The sequence below is a fragment of the Siniperca chuatsi genome, linkage group LG17, assembly GCF_020085105.1.
Source record: "Siniperca chuatsi isolate FFG_IHB_CAS linkage group LG17, ASM2008510v1, whole genome shotgun sequence".
NCBI lineage: Eukaryota > Metazoa > Chordata > Actinopteri > Centrarchiformes > Sinipercidae > Siniperca > Siniperca chuatsi.
In genome coordinates, this window is record NC_058058.1 from 19,413,618 (window position 1) to 19,433,833 (window position 20,216).

The window sequence follows — 20,216 nt, forward strand, 5'->3', positions numbered from 1 at the left end:
CTTGTCCTTACTTCAATTTATCTGACAATTGTCTGTTTGGATAAAACCCAACACAGGTTGGATATGACAATGAGGTCTTGTGTATGTGTGAGAGTTTTTTGAAAATCTTGACTGTGACTTCTGTTTTTGGTGTACCAACCGGCCAGTTTGAGTTCCACTCCACTATGGTCGATAAGTGTCCCGTTAACCCGGTTGCTAAAGGGTTCAAAGGCAGTGATGCTGAGCATAGCCGGCTGCTTCTTCCCCAGGTACTCATAGGATCCCCTCCAGAGAGAGTTCTTAGCAAATACACCACCAGGGACTGAAAGAGGCAAAGGGTGGAGAAAGAGGAGGCAAAGAAAAGTATGTTTTTGTCATGTGCCAGGTGACTTCACTGGTTAGTATACCTTCATGCTGAGTAGAGGAGATAATCATTGAAATCAGATAACAGGGTGAGAATTAGCAGCAGTGACAGTGAAACTTGAGAAGATTTATCATTCTGATACATACTGTAATTTGGATACTAATGAATCAAAGTAAAGCAAAATTAAACAAATTTTGATGAGGGTTCCCATCCACTACACAGAAGTAAAACCTACATCATCTTCAGATTCCCACTGAGAACCACAGACATGGAAGAAACCAAATACAGACAATATTTGAAACAAATATCAGTTAAAGCATCTTAAAATACAAGAAGGACCTGTCTTACCTGGTAGTTTGGAGGGTGGCTCCTGCACTGTCCCCACTGGGCTCTTACCACTTGGGCGATTATCAGCTGAAGAGCATAACAAAACAGAATTAACTGAAAGGTCTATCCTGTAAACAGGTACAGTGAATGAATCAGGAAGTGGAAATAAAAGATCCAATTGTCTATTTAAACACAACACCCTCAAGGTAATTGTGACCCCTGTGGTGGCCAGAGTGAGGGCTGCCTACAACAGGACTTGATTCATGCATCAAAGAGCAGCCCAGTTGTCCCTGTGGGGCTACAGCTAAGTCAGAGACAAAGTCTTGCTGCCTCAAGGGAAGCACTTTAATAATGCCTTACTGCTCACATGGGGCCGCAGGACTACACCACAGTAGTAAACATACACCCACACAGACAAACAGAGCGAAGAGGGCTTTACACACAACTACAAACAAAGACAGGTATACTGATGTTAGTTTATGAGCACAAACATCACCTAGGATAAATGTATACAGACACAAACAAACACACGCACACACACTCCCACAGCCTTGCACTTTATTAGCTGCCAGTCTTTTGAGCTGCCCTTCCATCACTGCGCCCACAGGCGCTGTTAATATCCTGTATGTGCTAAGGCCAGTCCTCTTTCTTTCCTTCACTCTTAATGGCATGGCCTTAAAAATACCCATCACCCTCTACATTTCAGCAATGGCTTGGCATAGAATCCATCCCATGGATTTCCCCCTCTAGTACGTCTTTCTTTTTAACCCATTAGCATTCGTCTATCCGAGATAATTGTGTGTCAATGACTATTTTTTTCCTATATGTATTTAGGCGAATGCTTGGGGGTGTCTTAATGGCAATCTATTTGTCTGCTAGACCTTGTTAACACTGCCTCACCATTTATAAGAGGTACTTCTGCTAACCTAATCAATGGGATGCATTGGCCTAATCAGGTTTTGCACCCTTGTTAATGTTTCAAAGCTTGTGTGTGTGTGTGTGTGTGTGTGTGTGTGTGTGTGTGCATGTTTGAGTCTGTGTGTATGTAATTCTATGCAGCATAATCATGTGATGGATGGGCCATCATACCCTGGCATGTGTCTGAGAATACTCAAGTGTTAACTGAGCTATTCATCAACATTAGCTGAATCCCCAATATCCCAACCTGAGTCACCACTGAATCCCACACCAGTATAGACCCCAGTGGTTTCAATAAAGACTGCTAATGAAAACTGCACATTATAACTAGAGAAGCAATTTCTGAAGAAATTGCGGGTGTGAATGCTGGCTGTTGAATGATAAATGTTGAATAATACCAATAATGTATGAAAACTGCGGAATATTTTATGGTCTGTTGAATAGCTGACACTAAACTGCATTGCTGGCTTAAAAAGTTGAATAGTACCAGTAATGTATGAAAGATGTGGAACATCATAAGGTTTGAATGGAGTTCTTCACAGAAAGCATGAATAAGTAGAAAAGACTTGAAAAATGCATGAAAATGTGTAGGAAGGAATACGAATAGTTGGGAAAGTGGGACAGGGATGAAGGATGCAAACTGCATTGCTTGAATAATAGCTGGGAGCTAAACTGCATAGTTTGCATTAGCTTTGCTCAAAGAAGCACCTGAAGAAGTATGAATATGTTGCGGTTATCATATATTAACCATTGGAGGCTTTTATTTTGAAAGAAACAGACTCATGCTGAGTTCCCTGTTAACACTAGAACGGCCACGACGGTCATGTTGACCGTTTTTAAATTTATATGTGCAATAACTTTGTTGAATAAAAAAATACAATCTTGCTGGTACCTGACTTTTCCTAAAAGTGTTTCTATTTTTATTTACAATAGGTTTTATATAAATTACACAAAAGGCAAAGAAAATATGATAATTTTTACCTATTTGGGCCATACACGGTCATATTGACCGCAGTCAATTTCGCGCTATTCTATTCTATTTTGCTGGCCACACAGCACACACGAAGCACAACATCGGGGATGCGCCCACGGCCTTCTTGTGTGTGTTTGACGATGGCATGCTGAAACACATCAGGGACTGCACTGTGGCTGAGGCACATCAGCACCGTGGTGACAGCTCATGACGTGACAGTGGCTGAACTGAAAGCCTTCGTAGCCCTGTTGTATATCCGTGGAGCACAGGGTACAAAAAACATGGGGTTGGACAGCCTTTGGTCAGAAAAATGGGGCTTTCCGTTATTCAAGAAAACCATGGCTATAAATCGCTTCAGGTAGATAATGAGATACCTACGGTTCAATAAAAAAAGAGACCCGACGTGTGCGACTGCAGGATGACAAGTTTGCCCTGGTATCAGCCACTTGGAGCAAGATCGTTCAGAACAACATAGCCTGCTACAAGCCTGGTACCAACATAACCATCGATGAGCAGCTGTTCCGCAGCAAGGCCCGGTGCAGATTTATTCAGTACATGGGGAATAAGCCTGATAAATTTGGAATAAAATTTTGGCTGGCTGCAGATGTCAATTCAAAATAAATGCTGAACAGGGCTCCGTTTCTGGGAAAAGAGGAGACGCGGAGCAGAGGTCAGCTCGTGGGAGAGAGTGTGGTGCTGAGACTGGCGGAGCCATTCCTGGGGAAGGGAAGAAATATTACCACAGATAATTTCTTCACTTCTCTCAAACTGGACACCGCCTTACAGGCCAAGAAGACCAGCCTGGTTGGCACCCTGGGGAAAACTAAGCGTGAGTTGTCCCCCTCCACAAAAGAGCAAACGGAGCTGTTCAGCACAAAGGTGCTATAATGTGCTGATGCGACGCTCACCATCTACCAGGGAAAGCCGAGAAAAAATGTGTGTATTCTGAGCTACATGCACACAAGCGTGGGCATCACTGATGGGCTGAAATGCAATTCTAGTAAGTTTGGAATTCTGGCACTTCTAGTGTTAAGGTACAGTTACTTTCTGGGTGTTTTTCTTTGAAAAACTAGGTCTGTCCCTATTTCCCTAGTTACTCTATCTGGCTTTTATTTTGAAAAAACAGCCTCAGCCTGTTCCCCTTATGATAGTTACTCTTTTGGGCTTTTATTTTGAAAAACAAAGTCCATCCCTAGTTTCCTGTTACCATACAATGACTATTGGGGACTTTTATTTTGAAAAACAAGCATCATCATAAACTTCCTGTTAAGATAGTTACTCTATGGGGCTTTTATTTTGAAAAAAAACAGCCTCGTTCTGAGGTCCCTGTTAAGATACAGTTACTTTCTGGCTTTTATCTTGAAAAACCAAGTCTATCCCTATTGGTTTGAGATGCTGATGATCTAGACATTCACTGCCACTAAATGTTTCTTAGAGCAGTGGTTCCTAACCTTTTTTGTCAGATGTACCCCCACTGCCCTATCACATGGGCCCAAGTACCCATTTGATAGATGGGATGGCTTTATGATATTGTTCAATGGTATTTTTCAGTAGGTTTGGCCAAGTCTGTAATTGTACTACCATTTACGGTATCTTTACTTTTAGCTTTTTGTTGTCTTTTTAACTAGTCTTTCCGCAGTCTTAACTTACAATTGACTCAGGTTGGTGGAAAACTGAGGCATGTCTCGTACAGACTACCATAATTGGTAAGTTACTGTGTACAAATTTGTAATCTTACTTGTGTGTTGATTTTTCTCCTAAACAAAAATATGTGGATATATGTCATCGAAAAGTTGAATAATACCTAGACTGTATGAAAGATGTGGAACATTTTGATGTTTGAATGGAGTTTCTAGCTGAAAGTATGAATGAATAGATAAGAGTTGAAAAAGTAGGTAAATATGGAAATTTTGAACATTCCGCCCATTCATTTCAATGCAGAAAATGTCCAGGAAAACCTTGAATATTTTGGAAAGTATGAAAGATATGAATGAGAAAAGGAGAGTAATGTCCTAATTGAGCTGACTATTTTGATGTTTGAATGAAGTTTCTATGTTGAAAAATGTGGGAGGAGTTGAGTGACAAAAAATGCGGCGGAATAATAATAATGACTTTTTTTGCTTTCAGCATTCACATCCAGATATGAGGTGAAGTGTTTTAAGTGTTTAATTAATCTGTGTGCTTGAGTGGGAAAGTGGGTGGCCACGTGCACATAGTCTTATGAGGTTTGGTAAATGTATCTATGTGCATGTTTGTGTCTGCATTTGTGTTCCCAGACCAGCAGGTCAGATGACGACCTATGTGTTGTCATGTAAGCAATATTGTAGAAATCTATCTGCAGCAAAAGCAAAAAGGGTGCATGTGTGTCCATGTCTTTGCACATTTAATATGTATTAATAAGTATTTCTCCATGTTCCCTTTGGATATAATGTAACCATGTTCATACCTGCACAGACAGGCAGTTTCCCTGTCCAGCTCCCATCGGACCTGCAGGTCCTGTGCTCTGATCCTCCGGCCAAGTAGAAGCCAGGCTGACATGTATAGATCAGCGTGTAGCCAAGGGATGGCAGTTCAATGGCTCTCACATCAGCCTGAGCTGGCAGCTCTGGCTGGCTGCAGTGGTGAGCTGGAGAAAGAGAGTGAGAGAAAGAGAGAGGGAGAGAAGGATTAAAGAGACCAAAGAAGAGAGTGAGATCTTAGAGAAACAGGTTAAATTTGGGATGAGGAGATGAGCAGGGAGAGGGATCAGAGGAGCAACAGATAAGAAAGAAAAAAATATGGTGGAAGAGAAAAAGAGAGCCACGGTAGAGGTCAAGGAAGAGTATATGGGATATGTAGGCGTCAGATTGAGATTGAGTAGTGTAAACTTTTGCTCAAGGTAAGGTTTTCCCCTTAACTATACATATGTTTTTGCAACATGAGCAGACCGTGTACTTACCAATGCACTCAGGTTGAAAACCACTCCAAGTGAGGTTGGGCAGACAAGTACGAGAAATGGAGCCCTGAAGTAAGTAGCCCTTTCTACAGCTGAAGAACACAGTGCTGCTGATCTGTAAGAGGACACACATGAGCATGTGAGGATGTGGAGCGAACAATGAGCATACGTACTGTACATAACAGCAAGCCCATTTTGCACATGGAAGTGGCAGTTTAATTTAATCAAATTGTTAAAATCAATAAAAATAACTGATTAGTATTATTTAAAATGTATAGAGGTGTGTGTGTATATATATATATATATATATGTAATAGATTAATAGATTACTGTACGTTCCCATAATGTGAAAGCACAATGAATATGTCTGACATAATTCATTATATCATCATATATAATTATATATATAATTTTTCTTATTTTGTGGGGGTGAAAATTAAAGTTAAATATATTTCTTCAATTAGTTTTTCAAAATTTGGATTTGAAACAGTAATTTGTAATTGGCTAACTATGGCTAAAGAAGAAATAATACTATTGTAATCTATATTTGATTAAAGTATAGTCATTCAGTGTAAGTGACAAACTGATATATGCGCAGATACACCTGTTTCAGTATTATAGACATGATTTATGGTACATTTGTGCTTTCTCATAACATCAATAATGAGGTCATTGATTCAACCTTGCAGTCTACATTGTGGCAAAATGTAAGGTACAGTAATAAAGGAAGAAAACACACATTACAGTAGATAGGTTAAGACAAAAACTTTCAGGCTTTTTTTTTTCTCTTTATTCCTACCACAAAAGGAATAGCACACTAATTTCCTGATACCACATATTCTTACCTGGTAGCCATGACTGTTGTTCTGATTTCCAAAGAGAGGAGTGCCAGGGTCTCCACAGGTGGTATGAGTGGGATCTGAAACACACACACACAGCAATTCTACGATAACTACTCTCATGTTAAAGCAAGTCCCATTTAATATTCGTGTCACCCATGACAAATAGATATATCACCTCAGAGACATCGTGTGGGAAATTATATTTTTCACAGATCTGGTGTGAAATACTGACTGTAGGAGTGAAGGCCATAAATTACTGTATGCAGACAACCGTGCACACATACACACACACATACACACACATACACTAATCTTACAGAGTCTTTTATTAGTGCTATGAACCCACTCTACCCCGCTCAGAGCAGCTTATAACACAACGACAAACTCTCAGGCCTTATCAGTGTACAACTCTGTTAATCAGTTAACACACATTTTGCAAGAATGCGTTTCATTACATAATTTTTTTCACAACAACATGCATTATATTGATCAACGCATAAGTTAATTGTACATTTTGCATGCTGTTGCTCATAAAAGTAACTCACTGCATATTTTTTTCTTTACAGCTTACAATGGGTTAGGACAAGCAAGAAAGCTTCATTCAGCTTCTAATCATTACAAAACTGCACAGATTTACCACCTTCATTATATCCTAGTTCCTAAGGCTGTGGGTCAGTGCCATTTCTCATTTGAGTTTAGTGCAAAAAAAGTTAAAGAATGAATGGAACTTGTCATTTACAAGAGGTTTCTGTCAGTCTCAGTGCAGTCCTCATCAAATCTAGAAGTTGAACAAGAAGCCAAAAGAGGCCAGTCTTTCCAGTGAATTTAGAACAACTAAGAGGTTTAAAGAGATGATGTAAAGCAATGTCAGAGGTAGCTACATACTGTAAATGAATAATATAGATTCTAATTTTAATTAAATCTCACTAAATCTTAGTTTAACCATTCCCACATGCCAGTCACTATGGTTTGGTTTTTCAACAGTGGCTAAACAAAGTGGCTGGAAACTTGATGCATAGGTAGCAGAGTTACTGGTGACTTTTAGCTATGATTAATTAATGTTTAAACTAACTGTTATTGCCATGTGTGCATATTTTACAGCACTTCAAATACCACAAAGACCTACGGGCTGGAACAATTCATTTTATATAATTCGCAATTTGTTTCTAACTACACAATATGATTTCCTTGACCGGAGCATCCACATTTATACCTTGTAACTCAAATTATTGTTTTTTATTATATGTTTAAGGAAGTTTATTGCTTATGGAATGTTTATCACAACAGGGAACAATATTTCAGATGACACAGGGGCAAAACAAATGTGTGCAGTGTTACTGGGGCTAGTTTCACATAAGAGTTTGCAAGCACTGCTTTCACTAATGTTTGTCACTCGCAAATTGCAGATGAATTTGTGAGCCCTAAAGGGATCTTGCATGCTCGTGCATGGATCACAAGTGTGGTGTTTGCTTTGATTAGTGAAATATGTGAAAATTATCAGCAGAGGAATTTTGCATAGCCAGATCTACAGTTTCTCCACATTATGTCTACACTGTTAAGAAAGATTTGACTTAACCCACGGTTATTCTGAAATAGATTAAATAAATGCTTTGGGTTGTTTTAATTAATTACAGCGATCAGAATGGAAAACAGAATCAATATAGCTTGTTAGCTAGGTCAAATGGTTTTTGTATGCATTATTTCTTGGTTGCAAAAGGAAATTAGGACTTGCAGAATGCAAGCCAGCCACTTGGAGGCTTCTCTCACACTGACACTAGTGTGCTTTATATGAAAGTAATGACATATGGAGGAACAAACAAGTAGCTAACCTATGCACGACGGTTGTGTGCCACTCCAGGTGCCATCGTATTGACAATATCTCCTGGTAGAGCCCACCAGGACGAGGGGAGGGTAGCAGGAGAAAGAGACAGAGGAGAGATAGGTGAATCCTCGGTCCTCCCTCCTCCCCTGGGCTGGCATCCCTGGGTCTCCACAGAACACAGCTGCAAAGACAGGGGAAATGTGAGGTGACCCACTAACCATGTGTTTTAATTACATATTTCCAAGGGGGGTGCAATGTTACACAAGGGACATACATGCCATACATACTTGGGTGAAAGAAATGTCAGAAAGATTAAGTAATTAGGTATTCCAGTGTGGTACCACTTACGGAAGCACTGGGGTTTCTCTCCACTCCAGTTGCCGTTGCCCTGGCATGTTAACACAGTGGGCAGGGACAGCTGGTAACCTTGGTTGCAGGAGTAGCTGATGCTAGAGCCCCAGGTGAAGTCTGTACCGACAACCTGTCCATTAGGGATGGTAGGTGGTGGACCACACACGATTGCTACGAGGAGACAAAGAGGCATTGCAGGACTTCATGGATTCTGCGTATTGGTTTAAATGATGCGATGCGTTCCAGCCCAAGTAAGTATTAGTGTTAGTGTAAGATGTATACTTCTGTAACAACAATATCTGTAACATTCATTTGCTCTAGCCTTCCACAATCACTCCTTCCTTTCCTGTAGCCTGTGCCATCATCTAGATTTATCTCAACACAGTATTGTCGTTCACATCATCTTACACAACTTTACCTTTACAGAGAGGTTTGGTGCCATTCCAGGTGCGGTCCTTGGTGCAGATAAGAGTCGAGGCCCGGTCAGCATCCATAATGAAACCAGGAGAACACTGGAAACTGACTGTGTGGTTGTACGTGAAATCATTGCCCAACCTCACCCCATTGGCTGGCACTCCAGGGTCACCACAGTTGATTACTGCAGAAACAAAACAGGATAATGAAGAGAACAAATGAAAATGGGTAATACAATTCAACAATAAGGACAGACGTAGTGGAAAACAAGAACAGAGATGGAAGGAAACTGAAAAAAAAGTTGATATAGTTTGCTACCTCATCATGTTTGAGTCATATTATTTGATGGTTTAATTTGTTTTACATTTGATTGTACTGAGTAAAGCAGGAAATCAATATCACACACTTACAAGCAATACAAGCAAGTAAACAAACTATTTACTAAAATTGCACACCACATGGAGCCTCAGAGTTAATTAACTTTTATATGCACTTGACCCAAGCAGTTCACCTCACACACAAAACTTAACAGTCTAAAAAGCAACATAGTTGATATGTCTTCACGGATAATTAGCACTTCATTCATTTATGGACAACCACTTTTGGATGATATATTTTTACTGTATACATTACCATTCAAAAGTTTGGAATTGCCTGCCACAAAAGCTTGATTCGGTACAGTCAAATGGCTGAGGGGACTACTTTATGTTTTTGAGTGGTCTTTCATGCTTTCAGGGTGAAGAAAATCCCCTTTACAAAAAGACTTTATTTTGTATGAAAGGTTTCCCAAAAAAGTCATATTGTGTACAGAATATAAGAAATCATATCATCAATATAAGAAGTCATTAGTAAAAGAAATTGGAACCTTGGCATCAAAATCTGTGCAGATTTCTTATATTCTTAAAACTTCAAAATAGAAAATGAAGGATAGTCTAGGAAGAGCACTATTAAACTACTACTACTAAAAATGGTTACAACGGTATTCTCACCTGTCATGCAACACTGTGGGGACATCGACTAAATGGGAGTTTAATTATTTAATTATTCTTCTTTTGGGGAAAAACTGTTTCAAATGAAAATAATACATTTGGTGTCTGAATTATATGTTTCTACTTGTGTTAAAATAGCCATTATTGAAGTAAAGAAGAAAAACATCTACATAACAGTTGATTCCAAACTTTCGAATGGTAGTGTATATGCTTATCACCATCACTGACAGTGTGACTTACAGTAATGTGTTGAATCTGAAAGAACTTTCCTTGTACTTTCTCTCCAGTTTAGAGCTTCTAGGGTGCAGAGAGACTAAATCTTGTGATGGGTATCCCTCTACAGTAGCTCCCTAAAGCTCCAAAATGAACCACATTTCTCCTTGATTATACTTTTACATCCTGCGGGGGACACAGTGTGATTGAGTAACAACAGTGAGAATTCCACTGTGTGACTCAGCAGTATCACAGCTTAGCTCTGCTGTAAATGTCTAAGATAGAAAGTCCAGGGCACAGAAGGACAACTTGTGCTAAGTTGCCTTGGGACAAAAAGGCATTATTAAATGCATATGACCAACATACCAGCGAAATTCCCAGTAGGGTGAGGAAACTGGGCCTCTTGGAGGTATAGTGTATTCCCTTGACTGAGAAAGCAGTTATATTTCCCACTGGGCTGGTAAGAGTGTGCTGCCTGGAGCCACAATGTCTATCTAGGACTATGTACCCTGTAACAAGACCTAAAGGATTGATATACAGTGAGATAATTGCTCCTTTTGCGTAACAATATTCTTAAATTGTCACCAGCAAACAGTCCACTGCTTTGGTACTTGATACTGTAGGTGCCAAATCAATTTTCTTAAATGAATGTACATTTCAGTTACAGTAAGTTACAGCTAAAATGGAGAGGGGAGGCTTCCAAAATGCCCTCTTCCAGAAGCCACCTCTGTCAAGTATATCCCTGTTTAGGATACAGTTTTTATCAGATCAATAGAAATCATTCAACCAAAAGTGCTCCTATTCACATGTCCTTTGCTCACTAAAGATGTTCTACTGAAGTGCGTCAACATGTAACCTTTCACTCCTATGGATTACCGAGTTCTGAAATCCATAATGGTGCTGCTAAGGGTTTATCCTCTCCATTCAGAAGAAACCGGTTATCTTAGTGACCCCTATTTGCCAGAGTCTCTTGGATCTATACAGCAGCTGTATGTCTTTTGTGAGGCATGATGAAAAACGGCTGTCAGTCAGGCCTGTGCCATTTGAGTGGACCATGTCTCAAACCAGTTTCCTCCTACTGAGCCAGGGATCCACATGCGTCATTCATCACAAAAAAGTGCCCTTACAAGCAATTAGCATGACTTCCATGCTTTCTGCATTTTTTGCACCACAATTAAGCTATTATAAATTGTATTATTTAAAAAATAACCTAACATACATGTTTTTGATGGTGGGAGAAACCAAAGCACCTGGAGGAAACCCACGCAAACATGGGGAGAACATGTGAACTCAACACAAAAATGCCCTGCCCCACCCGGGAATCAAACCAAGGACCTTCTTGCTGGAGGCCAACAGTGCTAACCACTGATCCACCATGCTGCCTTACATTACTATTTAACATGTATTTCCTTCATCTACAAGGCCTGGATATGTATTCTGCTGGTATCAGAACTTTTTACTAAATTGCAAAGTGTGAACTGCTGTTCAAGTACAAATAAAGATGAGGTCAAAAGGTAGACAACTCAGAAATGTGCATAAGCCAAGGAAACAGAAAAGCACCCTCAACTGGAGCATGGATTTCCATTTAAATATGGACAAAAAAGATAAGCACTATACATAGATACACTTAGGTTCTCTCTCTGTGAGAGCTGTTATTTACCAGAGCACTCGGGCATGTTGCCAGTCCAGGTCCCGTTAACAGTGCAGTGTCGGGTGAGCAGGCCAGTAGAGTAGTAGCCCTCCCTGCAAGCATAAGTAATGGATCTGGAAAACGTTAGGCCATCGTGGATCAGGATCTGGGCATTCCGTGGAGTTCCCGGGTTTCCACAGGAGATCACTGAGAGAGACAAAGAGAAGGCAGCAGGAAAGGATTAGGTAATATTCATTTACAAGCTAAATCCTGAGTGACCAGAAGATAAAGTGAAAGTTAGTTATGTGTGTGTGGTGTGGAATAGGGAGAAGGGTGTAGCAGTAAATAAAGTTGTTTAACTCTTTTTTAACTTCTAGTCAGTGATACACTAGAAGGCAATCAACCGCCAATGAAAATCTTTTATATTTTCTGGAAATAATGAAGGTTTAGTTTTTTTAAAAGACCCTTTACTCATTGACTTAGACTTTTATCCATATATTAATAAGACTTATTCTGTAAATTAAACAAAATGTAGATTGTTTTCTGCTACATTCCTTTTATACTCCATTATGTGTCTGATATGCGTTCCTCATCATCTTCCCCTGCGTCCTACTTCATAAATATCTTTGATGGACACATCCTTTGCTCAGAAAGTCCCTTGCTGTCTGTCCGGCCGCCAGCGATGGTTCTGTTCATTAAAGTCTCTAGCTTGCCCCGGGCCCTCAGAGCCCTGTGGGCTTCGCCCTCCCATAATGACCAGATGTGGCCTGGCCCTTGAAGTCTGTGCCAACCAAGAACAGGTGGGCAACCTTGGCTACTGGGCATACCACACACCAGAGAGGGATTGGGACAGAGTGAGGCAAGGGAGAGAGGTGGTGGTGGCGTGTGGAGAGGGGGGTGTGCGTGTGTGGAGGGGGTGTTAAGAGCACAAGAAGAAAAGAGCCTGGGAGACTGGATGAAGCTTCTGGAAATAACACACTGTATACGAGGATGAGCGAAGAAAAGGATAGTGCATTAATGGAGAGTAAGAAAAAGGGCAGGGAAAAAGAAATACAGTATACTTTAAGTGCAGATAGAACTTGCTGACTTGAAGGTAGACAACTGCAACTGGTTTTATTATTTTAGTGTTGCTTGGAGATGAGTAAAAACCCTTGGACACACCATGCTGGCTGTTCACGCAGTATCAAAAATGTAAGTTAACACACACACAGAAAAAAATGACTTAAATTAAATTACATTTGATATTAAACCCAGTATGAAAGGAAAATGGAAGAAACATAACTGACAGGCAACTAACTACATGTTGAAAGTCTAGAACAGTGGCAAGGATATTAAACCATACAAACTATTGATGGTAATTGATTTGACAATAATCTAAATCAAGTTAAATTCACACACTTCAAACTAGTGTTTGAGCAAGATCACCTCGAGATCATCCTTAACAGCATCTTTCTATTTTCCCTTTGCTGCTACATGCAAGATGTTTGACAGTAGAAAAAAACTGCACTCTATAGTTTTTTTCATGCTTTGTAATGTCTTTGTCCTGTCTCAGCAATAATAATGGATAGTATAGGACCTTAAGACCCAAATCGATCGGATGCACACACTCTACACATTCAGAGAATCTGCTTTTTCAGGTGTTGGCAGCAGAGTGGATGTAATGCTGCACAAGGACAAAAATTAAAAACCATGGTGTTTAATCAATAGAGAAAACATCCTCTGTAATGTCCCCCATTCTCTTGCTCAATCACTGTTTTACATTTTTGCAAACACACACAAAACACATGCACATTTTCAATGTGTCTTTCATTCAATTTGCAAAGGCAGCTGCTAATTATACAATCAGGGACTGTTACTACAGTATTAGCCACAATCTGTAAGTGAAGGAAAGCTTAAAATGTGCAATTCATGATGATGATGATGGGGTTTGTTGAGATCAGCTAGCTCTGAACAGACATGAAAATGTAGAGATACATAATACTAATATAAATACTCATTAGCAAATTAACCACATTCTAAAACATATACTTAGGCCACAATTAACTCCAATTGAGGGTAATTATTTGGGTGTCTATTACCCCTGACATTATAATAAAAATCTATGCATACAAAGGTTTGTAAAACTAATGCAGTGAGAATAATTAAACACACTTCTGAGGAAAAACAAAGAAGAAGAAAGTTACTCATATGAAATGTAGATGTGTTGTAGGCAGTATGTCCACAGTGCATTAGAAGCTCAGTGAACATCAAGCTCAACTACAGTTACCATCATAACTCTCCAACTGGCCTGTTGTACGTGTTCCTAGATGGTCAGATATTGTATTCACTCATCACTGCTCCAGAAATCCATCAAACTATCCATCCATTCACTTCCCACCAGTTATTCACATTTAGTTTGCATTGGTAGTGATTTAATCAGTAGCCCACACATTATTTTCTCCAACGATGTCCTCCAGCTCTTTATAAGGAATCCCAAGGTGTTCCCAGCCCAGATGGGATATGTAATCCTTCCATAGTCTTCTGGGGCTGCTCCAGCACTCCAGTTGGACATAATACGTCCACAGTACATAGGGGCAGGCGTCCTGATCTGATTCCTGAAAAACCTCAACTGGCTGCTTTCAATGCAAAGGAGCAGCTGTTCTACTCCAAGCTCTTCCTTGATATCCAAGCTGCTCACCCTGTCCCTAAAGGGTTTTACTTATTTGGTCACTACCCAAAGCTCATAGCCACAGGGGAGAGTTGGAACATAAATTGACTGCTACATTGAGAGCTTCACCTTAGAGCTCAGCTCCCTCTTCACCACAAATGGGTGGATCCCACACCAATCTGCCTATTGATTTTATCTTGCCCTCACCTAACCAGACCCCATCATTTATACAATTGGGAGAGCAACCTTAAGATTCTGTCTATAAAAATCATAAACAGAATTGCTGATAATGCACAGGATTTGTGGAGTCCAACACCCACTGTGAGCTTACTTTACTTACCACCAAGTATGCGTTATGTTATGTAAGGACTGGATAGCCAGGTGCAATTGTCTCAGTACCTCATATTCCCACAGCAACCACCACAGGACATATTGGTGTTGTCCAAGTACACGAAACACAAGTAGGTTCGAGGCAGAACTCCCATGAACCCTCCAGTATCTGTGTGAGGCTAAAGGGATGAGGAGACGAGGCTGAAATCCATATTTATCCTCCTGAAACCAAAGTCTGACAATTGGCCGGGGTCTCCTTCCTAGCACATTGCCAAAAACTTTCTAAGCAGTGTGATCCTGCTGTATTCATGGTGCGTATGGGGTTCCTTTTAAAAATGGGATCCACCTTCCCCTTCTACCTGTCCATTTTTGCCAGAGAAGAAAGAAAAAACACACACTGTAAGTACATGTAAGTATTTCTTACCATGACACTCAGGTTGGGTGCCGAGCCAGGTCCCATTGGTCAGGCAACTTCTCTCTGGCGAACCCTTTAGCATATAGCCGGGCTCACAGCTAAAACGGACCACACTGCCCACTGTGAACTCTTCTCCCAGACGAATACCATGCACAGGAACGCCTGGATCTCCGCACAGCCCGGCAGACTCGCCTGGAAAAGATAAAACAAACAAAAAAATTCAATAAAAATCTGTGACAAACGTAGCTCATAGTTTTGACAATATGAGACCATCACTCATGTGGACAACACACAATAGAAATGTACTATCGACATGAGTGATGTTTTCATATTAAAACACAATAACAATTAGATTGGATTAGATTAGAACAGGAACACAGACCCCTTCTCCCGCACGACTACCATCTAACAGGAAAATAATATTACCCTTCCTCCCTAAGGAGTGACTACCTTCTGAAATACATTTCACTATATTTGTTCAACATGTACAAAATGTGCAATATGATGTGATTTTTCATTCCATTGACCTGACATATATTTGGCATCTTGCTTCATAATTCCACATCCTCCGTTTAAAACGATCACAAACCATTTAGTACTACTGTGTACTGCTCTCATTCCTCATTTTACAAGGCGCTCGTCAGAATCACTTCAATAGTGCATAGCTAAGAAAGTCGGGCAAATCTTTATAAAAAGGTTGTGTTTATTGCCCGTTGAGAGAACACTAGCAATCCACGGAATATATATGAATGTCATGAATTGTGACAGTAAACTGTCAGCATGCTATTTTATTGTCGGCTTGTGGGTCTGTGTATGCACTAGTTGGTGTGTTTCTGTCACTGTGTATGTGTGTGTATGTTTCTGTCACATCTGTGTGAATGTGCTTGTTTTTATGCCTATCCACATTTGCATGTGTGGACAACCCCACGGCCTTTGTATTAGGTATACTACGTGCTCTGAAGCAAATTGCTGTAAGAAGAGAGAGAGTATGGGGGGGGCGATGTCTTTATAGCGCTCTATAACCCAGCTGAAGTGTGTTCCTCAGTCTAATATGAGCAGATTAAAGCAGTTTTATGGAGGACACTCTCTTTGCCCTTGAGGCCTGTGGAGCAGACATGCAGATCCATCTTTGGTCCACCTACTTCGCTCATTACCTGCTAACAGCTGCCACCCAAACTCTTTATTTGTTGGCCTGGTGTTACGAGGGCATCGGTGTGACTGGGTGGCGATATTACAACTGAATTAATTAAAGTATTAGAAGCAGGAAGCTTGAAAGAGGATGAGAAAAGGGGCTACACCAGCACATAGTTTCAAATATTAAAGATTGAATGTTCTGCTGGTTCCTATCTTTTAATTTAAGTTGATCTTGAACATTAAGTTAGAAAGCTTTCACAAAATGGGGCTGCTTTCAGTTTTATCATTCCAAACCGTCAGACAGTCAATCTGGGTGTAGTTTTCCATACCAGAGCAGTGTGGCGGCGAGCCGCTCCACTGGCCGTCCAGCTGGCACATTCGCGTCGTGTTGCCGATGATGGTACGCTGGCCGATGCAGCTGTAGCGGATGACTGAGCCTACTGTCCGACGGTCGCCTGAGATCTGGGCGTAGGGAGGCATGCTGGGGCGGTCGCACAGCACCACTGTCCAATCAGAGCAGAGTGATGAGAGAAACACACCAATGAACCCAAGGCCAGTGGTGAAGAAGGGATAAATACACCACATATTGAATATATTACCTTGTTAGCACTACAATTCACAGTATCAGACCACATTTTATTGAAAAACCAACCAATTAAGAGACTTAATTCCGCCAGAATGCTTAATCACTTTCTCACACTTTAGCACACCTGTTTAGAATATTTTTGAATTATAACAAATGCAAAACAAGATTTCCTACTCTGAATGGAAGTAAACCCAGTAGGGCTGAAATGGTTATGACAACAATTATGATAATCAATTAATTTCAAGTCATTTTTTAAGGAAAATGTTGAACAGTTTCCTGCTTCTAAAAATGTGGTAATTTGCTGCTTTTCTTGTTTTATAGTATCCTTGTAATATCTTTGGGTTTTGGACTCTTGATCAGACAAAATAAGTTATTTGAAGACTTTGAAAACTTGTGCTCTGGGAAATTGAGATGGGCATTTTCCACTATTTACTGAAATTTCAGAGACTAAACAATTGACAGATTAATTGTAAAAATAAGCCATCAATCACTAATGCTATTTGGTTACAATGATTTGGCACAAAAAGATGTTTAACATAAAAGCTAAAATAGGAGAACAATAACTGATTTTTGCTTTAAGGAAATTGTGATTTTTTTTGCATGGAGTGGTTGGCATTGCCTGGCAAGTTTACACAGTTTTACTGTCCTCTTTTTCAGTATATACATAAAATTGGCAATCGTGAAGCATCACTTACAACCAACCCCTGAGGTACTTACACAGGCACTTGGGCAGGGAGCGGTCCCAGGTACCGTCCCCCTGGCAAGAGATGGAGCTAGTGCCCAGAAGGTAGTATCCCGGGTTACAGCGGTACGACACAGTTGTCTGGAAGCTGTAGCGATGCGGCCCGCTGGGCAGTACCTGCCTGATGCTGTTCTCTACATGGCCTGGCTCTGTGCAGTTCACAACTGAAGAAAGGGATGCAAAGGGGGGAAGACAGTAAAGGAGCCAGAGAGAAAAAGACATCTTGTGTAAGCATTTGAGGTTCAATTTAACCAATCATTTCACCTGGAAATGATGATTTAATGTTAGAACCTTTTTTCTTTGACGATTATATGTAAACTGCTACTGGAAAGAAAGACGCGGAGAGGTTTTTTGTCTTATTACGATAATATACCATATATTTTTATCAAGATATAAGACATCTAGATGTAAGACACTCTCTCACACACAGGGAACAGGCCCAATTTACAAGCAGAGCGTTTTCTTTTTGCTTTAACTCTCTTTGTCGATTACTTTCCTCATCTACTACTTCAACCCATCCAGCATCTATCCATCCACCCCAATCCAAATGAAGTAGGAGGCAGACTCCGGAAATAAACATTTGCTTCATTAGAGCCAGTCTCCTGCTGGCCACCGTGTAGCAGAGATGGTGATGGATGGGGAGCTCACAGGAGAAGAGGCACCATGTCAGTTTAGCACCAGATGGAGAGAGTTAGGGAAGGGGAGAATGAGGGATGAGTGAGGAGCGAGGGACAGCGAGGAGGGGTGCTGTACAGAGTTAGAGAGGAAGAGGCCCTGATGGTGCAGAATATATTAAAATTCATGACAGAATGTCAGGCTACGACTGCTACCAGCACCAATCCATCTTGAGTGTCACAGATACAAGACACAAACCAAAACCTTAGACAGCCTCAACAAAGTCAGAGTACAGTGAGTAACAGTTGCTGTCTATTCTATACTGTGAACCACAACTAAATGTGTACTATGATGCCAAAACTCTAATGGCTTCTAAAACACAGTCTGGGAGAGCCCTGCAGCCATTATGCCCCAGTTTGCCTTGCCAATCTTGACCCATGAGTGTGCCTTTGCCACAGCCAAAATGAACCCATTGTATGCTAATATACCTAAAAGCTCACTCATTTTCATGCTCCCAAGCTGGCCAGCACAGCTAAATCACCCCCCAAATATCTATTATAATGGATTCCTTCCAGTAGAGTGCTGACCTGTGGTGCCATCATTTACAACTTACCGCAGAATAACACTACAAAGTGTATTTGAAGCAGTGGAGCCGCTTCAGCACGAGACTTTCCAAGCTCGGAATTCAGCTTTGAAAAAATGTGCTCGGGCAACATAAGCTCAAAAGCGATCCAACAGTCATCTAAAACGACTGACCTCCTGGTAAATTTTTGTGTGTGGTCCAGTGGGCAGGGAGAGAGGAAAAGAAGAATAAAAGTGAGTGGGGAAGAAAGGCTGAGGTAATTCATCTCTGTTCCACTCAGAGGTGGGGACCCCGCTCACCCTCTCCTCCTCTTGGCCTCCTGCCAAGTAACAGCCCTGTAAGTGGTGTGTCAGAGTGTGTTTTTTCTGTCCTGTGTCTCTTGCCTTTTATCACTGAAAGACAAATAAACACACGAGTCATCCAAAGAAGGCGGTGTTGTGGCTCTGTTGCTGTGACTCAAATTGGTGGTGATTAGAGAGGGATAGAGGGCCAGCGGTCCTCTTCTGCTCACTGCATTATTGATGGAGCCTACAGACTCTTGTAGTTAAAATCTGTGGAAATCATTACTTTTGTCTGAGTGACTCCTGCCCCACCCTCACCTTTTTTCCTTCCTTCTGTATCTATCCACTACTCTCTCTCCCTCTAAAAGAAAAGCTGATGGTTCGGCTTAGCTCAAGCTAAGGTGAGATGGATGAAGCAGATGTCATCCTAGCACTTCTAGTTTTCCACTCAGGGAAGGAACTATATGGCAGACAGGAGAGCACGCCTCACCAAATATGTCCCGAATGCTGTAATTAAGGTGATAAATCTGATTGACAAAAAGACCTCTAAGCTACTTATGTCTCCACATCAACAGTAAGGATGATGTGCCATCAAAACAGACGCCCACACCCACCCACACACATACACAGATGCACACACAGTCAGCATCTGCATGGAAACAAGGCCAATGCTAATATGATGTCACTACTAGAGCGGAGAGATTTAAGGCGTATGTCTGGAAGAAAATCTTGCCTGCTTATGCATGCAGCAGCCAAATGCACTTCTCTCTTATTTTAACAACTGAAGACGGATTCCTATGAGACTTGTAACCTCCTCATCCCTTCATGAATGTCTAAAAAAAGGCCAAATCCTTTCTCTCCTCATTTAAAACAAACTCATAAGTCAATCCGTCACTGGTTCTGTCACTGCCTTGTCACATTCAGGGCCCGACCTTGCGAGCGCCCTTTCTGTGCCTGTCACAAAGCCCTCAGTTAGTGGGGACTTACAGACAGACGTGGGTGCCGAGATACATCGCTTGTCGCAAAAACACTGCCAAATTAAAAGTCCTTGCCTCGCTCATTCAAAGCAGAGCAGGGTACTTCTTATTCTGAGCAAAAGCCAGGATGCAGGTCTCCAAAGGCTGCT

At 41.0% G+C, this 20,216-nt stretch overlaps 1 protein-coding gene across 1 annotated transcript in view; it reads right to left on the reverse strand.

Annotated features, from left to right (window-relative positions):
- csmd2 (CUB and Sushi multiple domains 2) overlaps nucleotides 1-20,216 on the reverse strand; it is a 232,329-nt gene that overhangs the window by 12,286 nt on the left and 199,827 nt on the right. The window contains exons 56-67 of the mRNA XM_044171930.1: nucleotides 17,587-17,775; nucleotides 16,613-16,786; nucleotides 15,159-15,341; nucleotides 11,788-11,964; nucleotides 8,930-9,109; nucleotides 8,509-8,682; nucleotides 8,168-8,341; nucleotides 6,342-6,415; nucleotides 5,500-5,611; nucleotides 5,008-5,187; nucleotides 692-757; nucleotides 140-301 (exon numbers count right to left, since the gene is read on the reverse strand). Coding sequence (XP_044027865.1) covers nucleotides 140-301; nucleotides 692-757; nucleotides 5,008-5,187; nucleotides 5,500-5,611; nucleotides 6,342-6,415; nucleotides 8,168-8,341; nucleotides 8,509-8,682; nucleotides 8,930-9,109; nucleotides 11,788-11,964; nucleotides 15,159-15,341; nucleotides 16,613-16,786; nucleotides 17,587-17,775 — 1,845 coding nt within the window. The remainder of the gene's footprint in view (nucleotides 1-139; nucleotides 302-691; nucleotides 758-5,007; nucleotides 5,188-5,499; nucleotides 5,612-6,341; nucleotides 6,416-8,167; nucleotides 8,342-8,508; nucleotides 8,683-8,929; nucleotides 9,110-11,787; nucleotides 11,965-15,158; nucleotides 15,342-16,612; nucleotides 16,787-17,586; nucleotides 17,776-20,216) is intronic.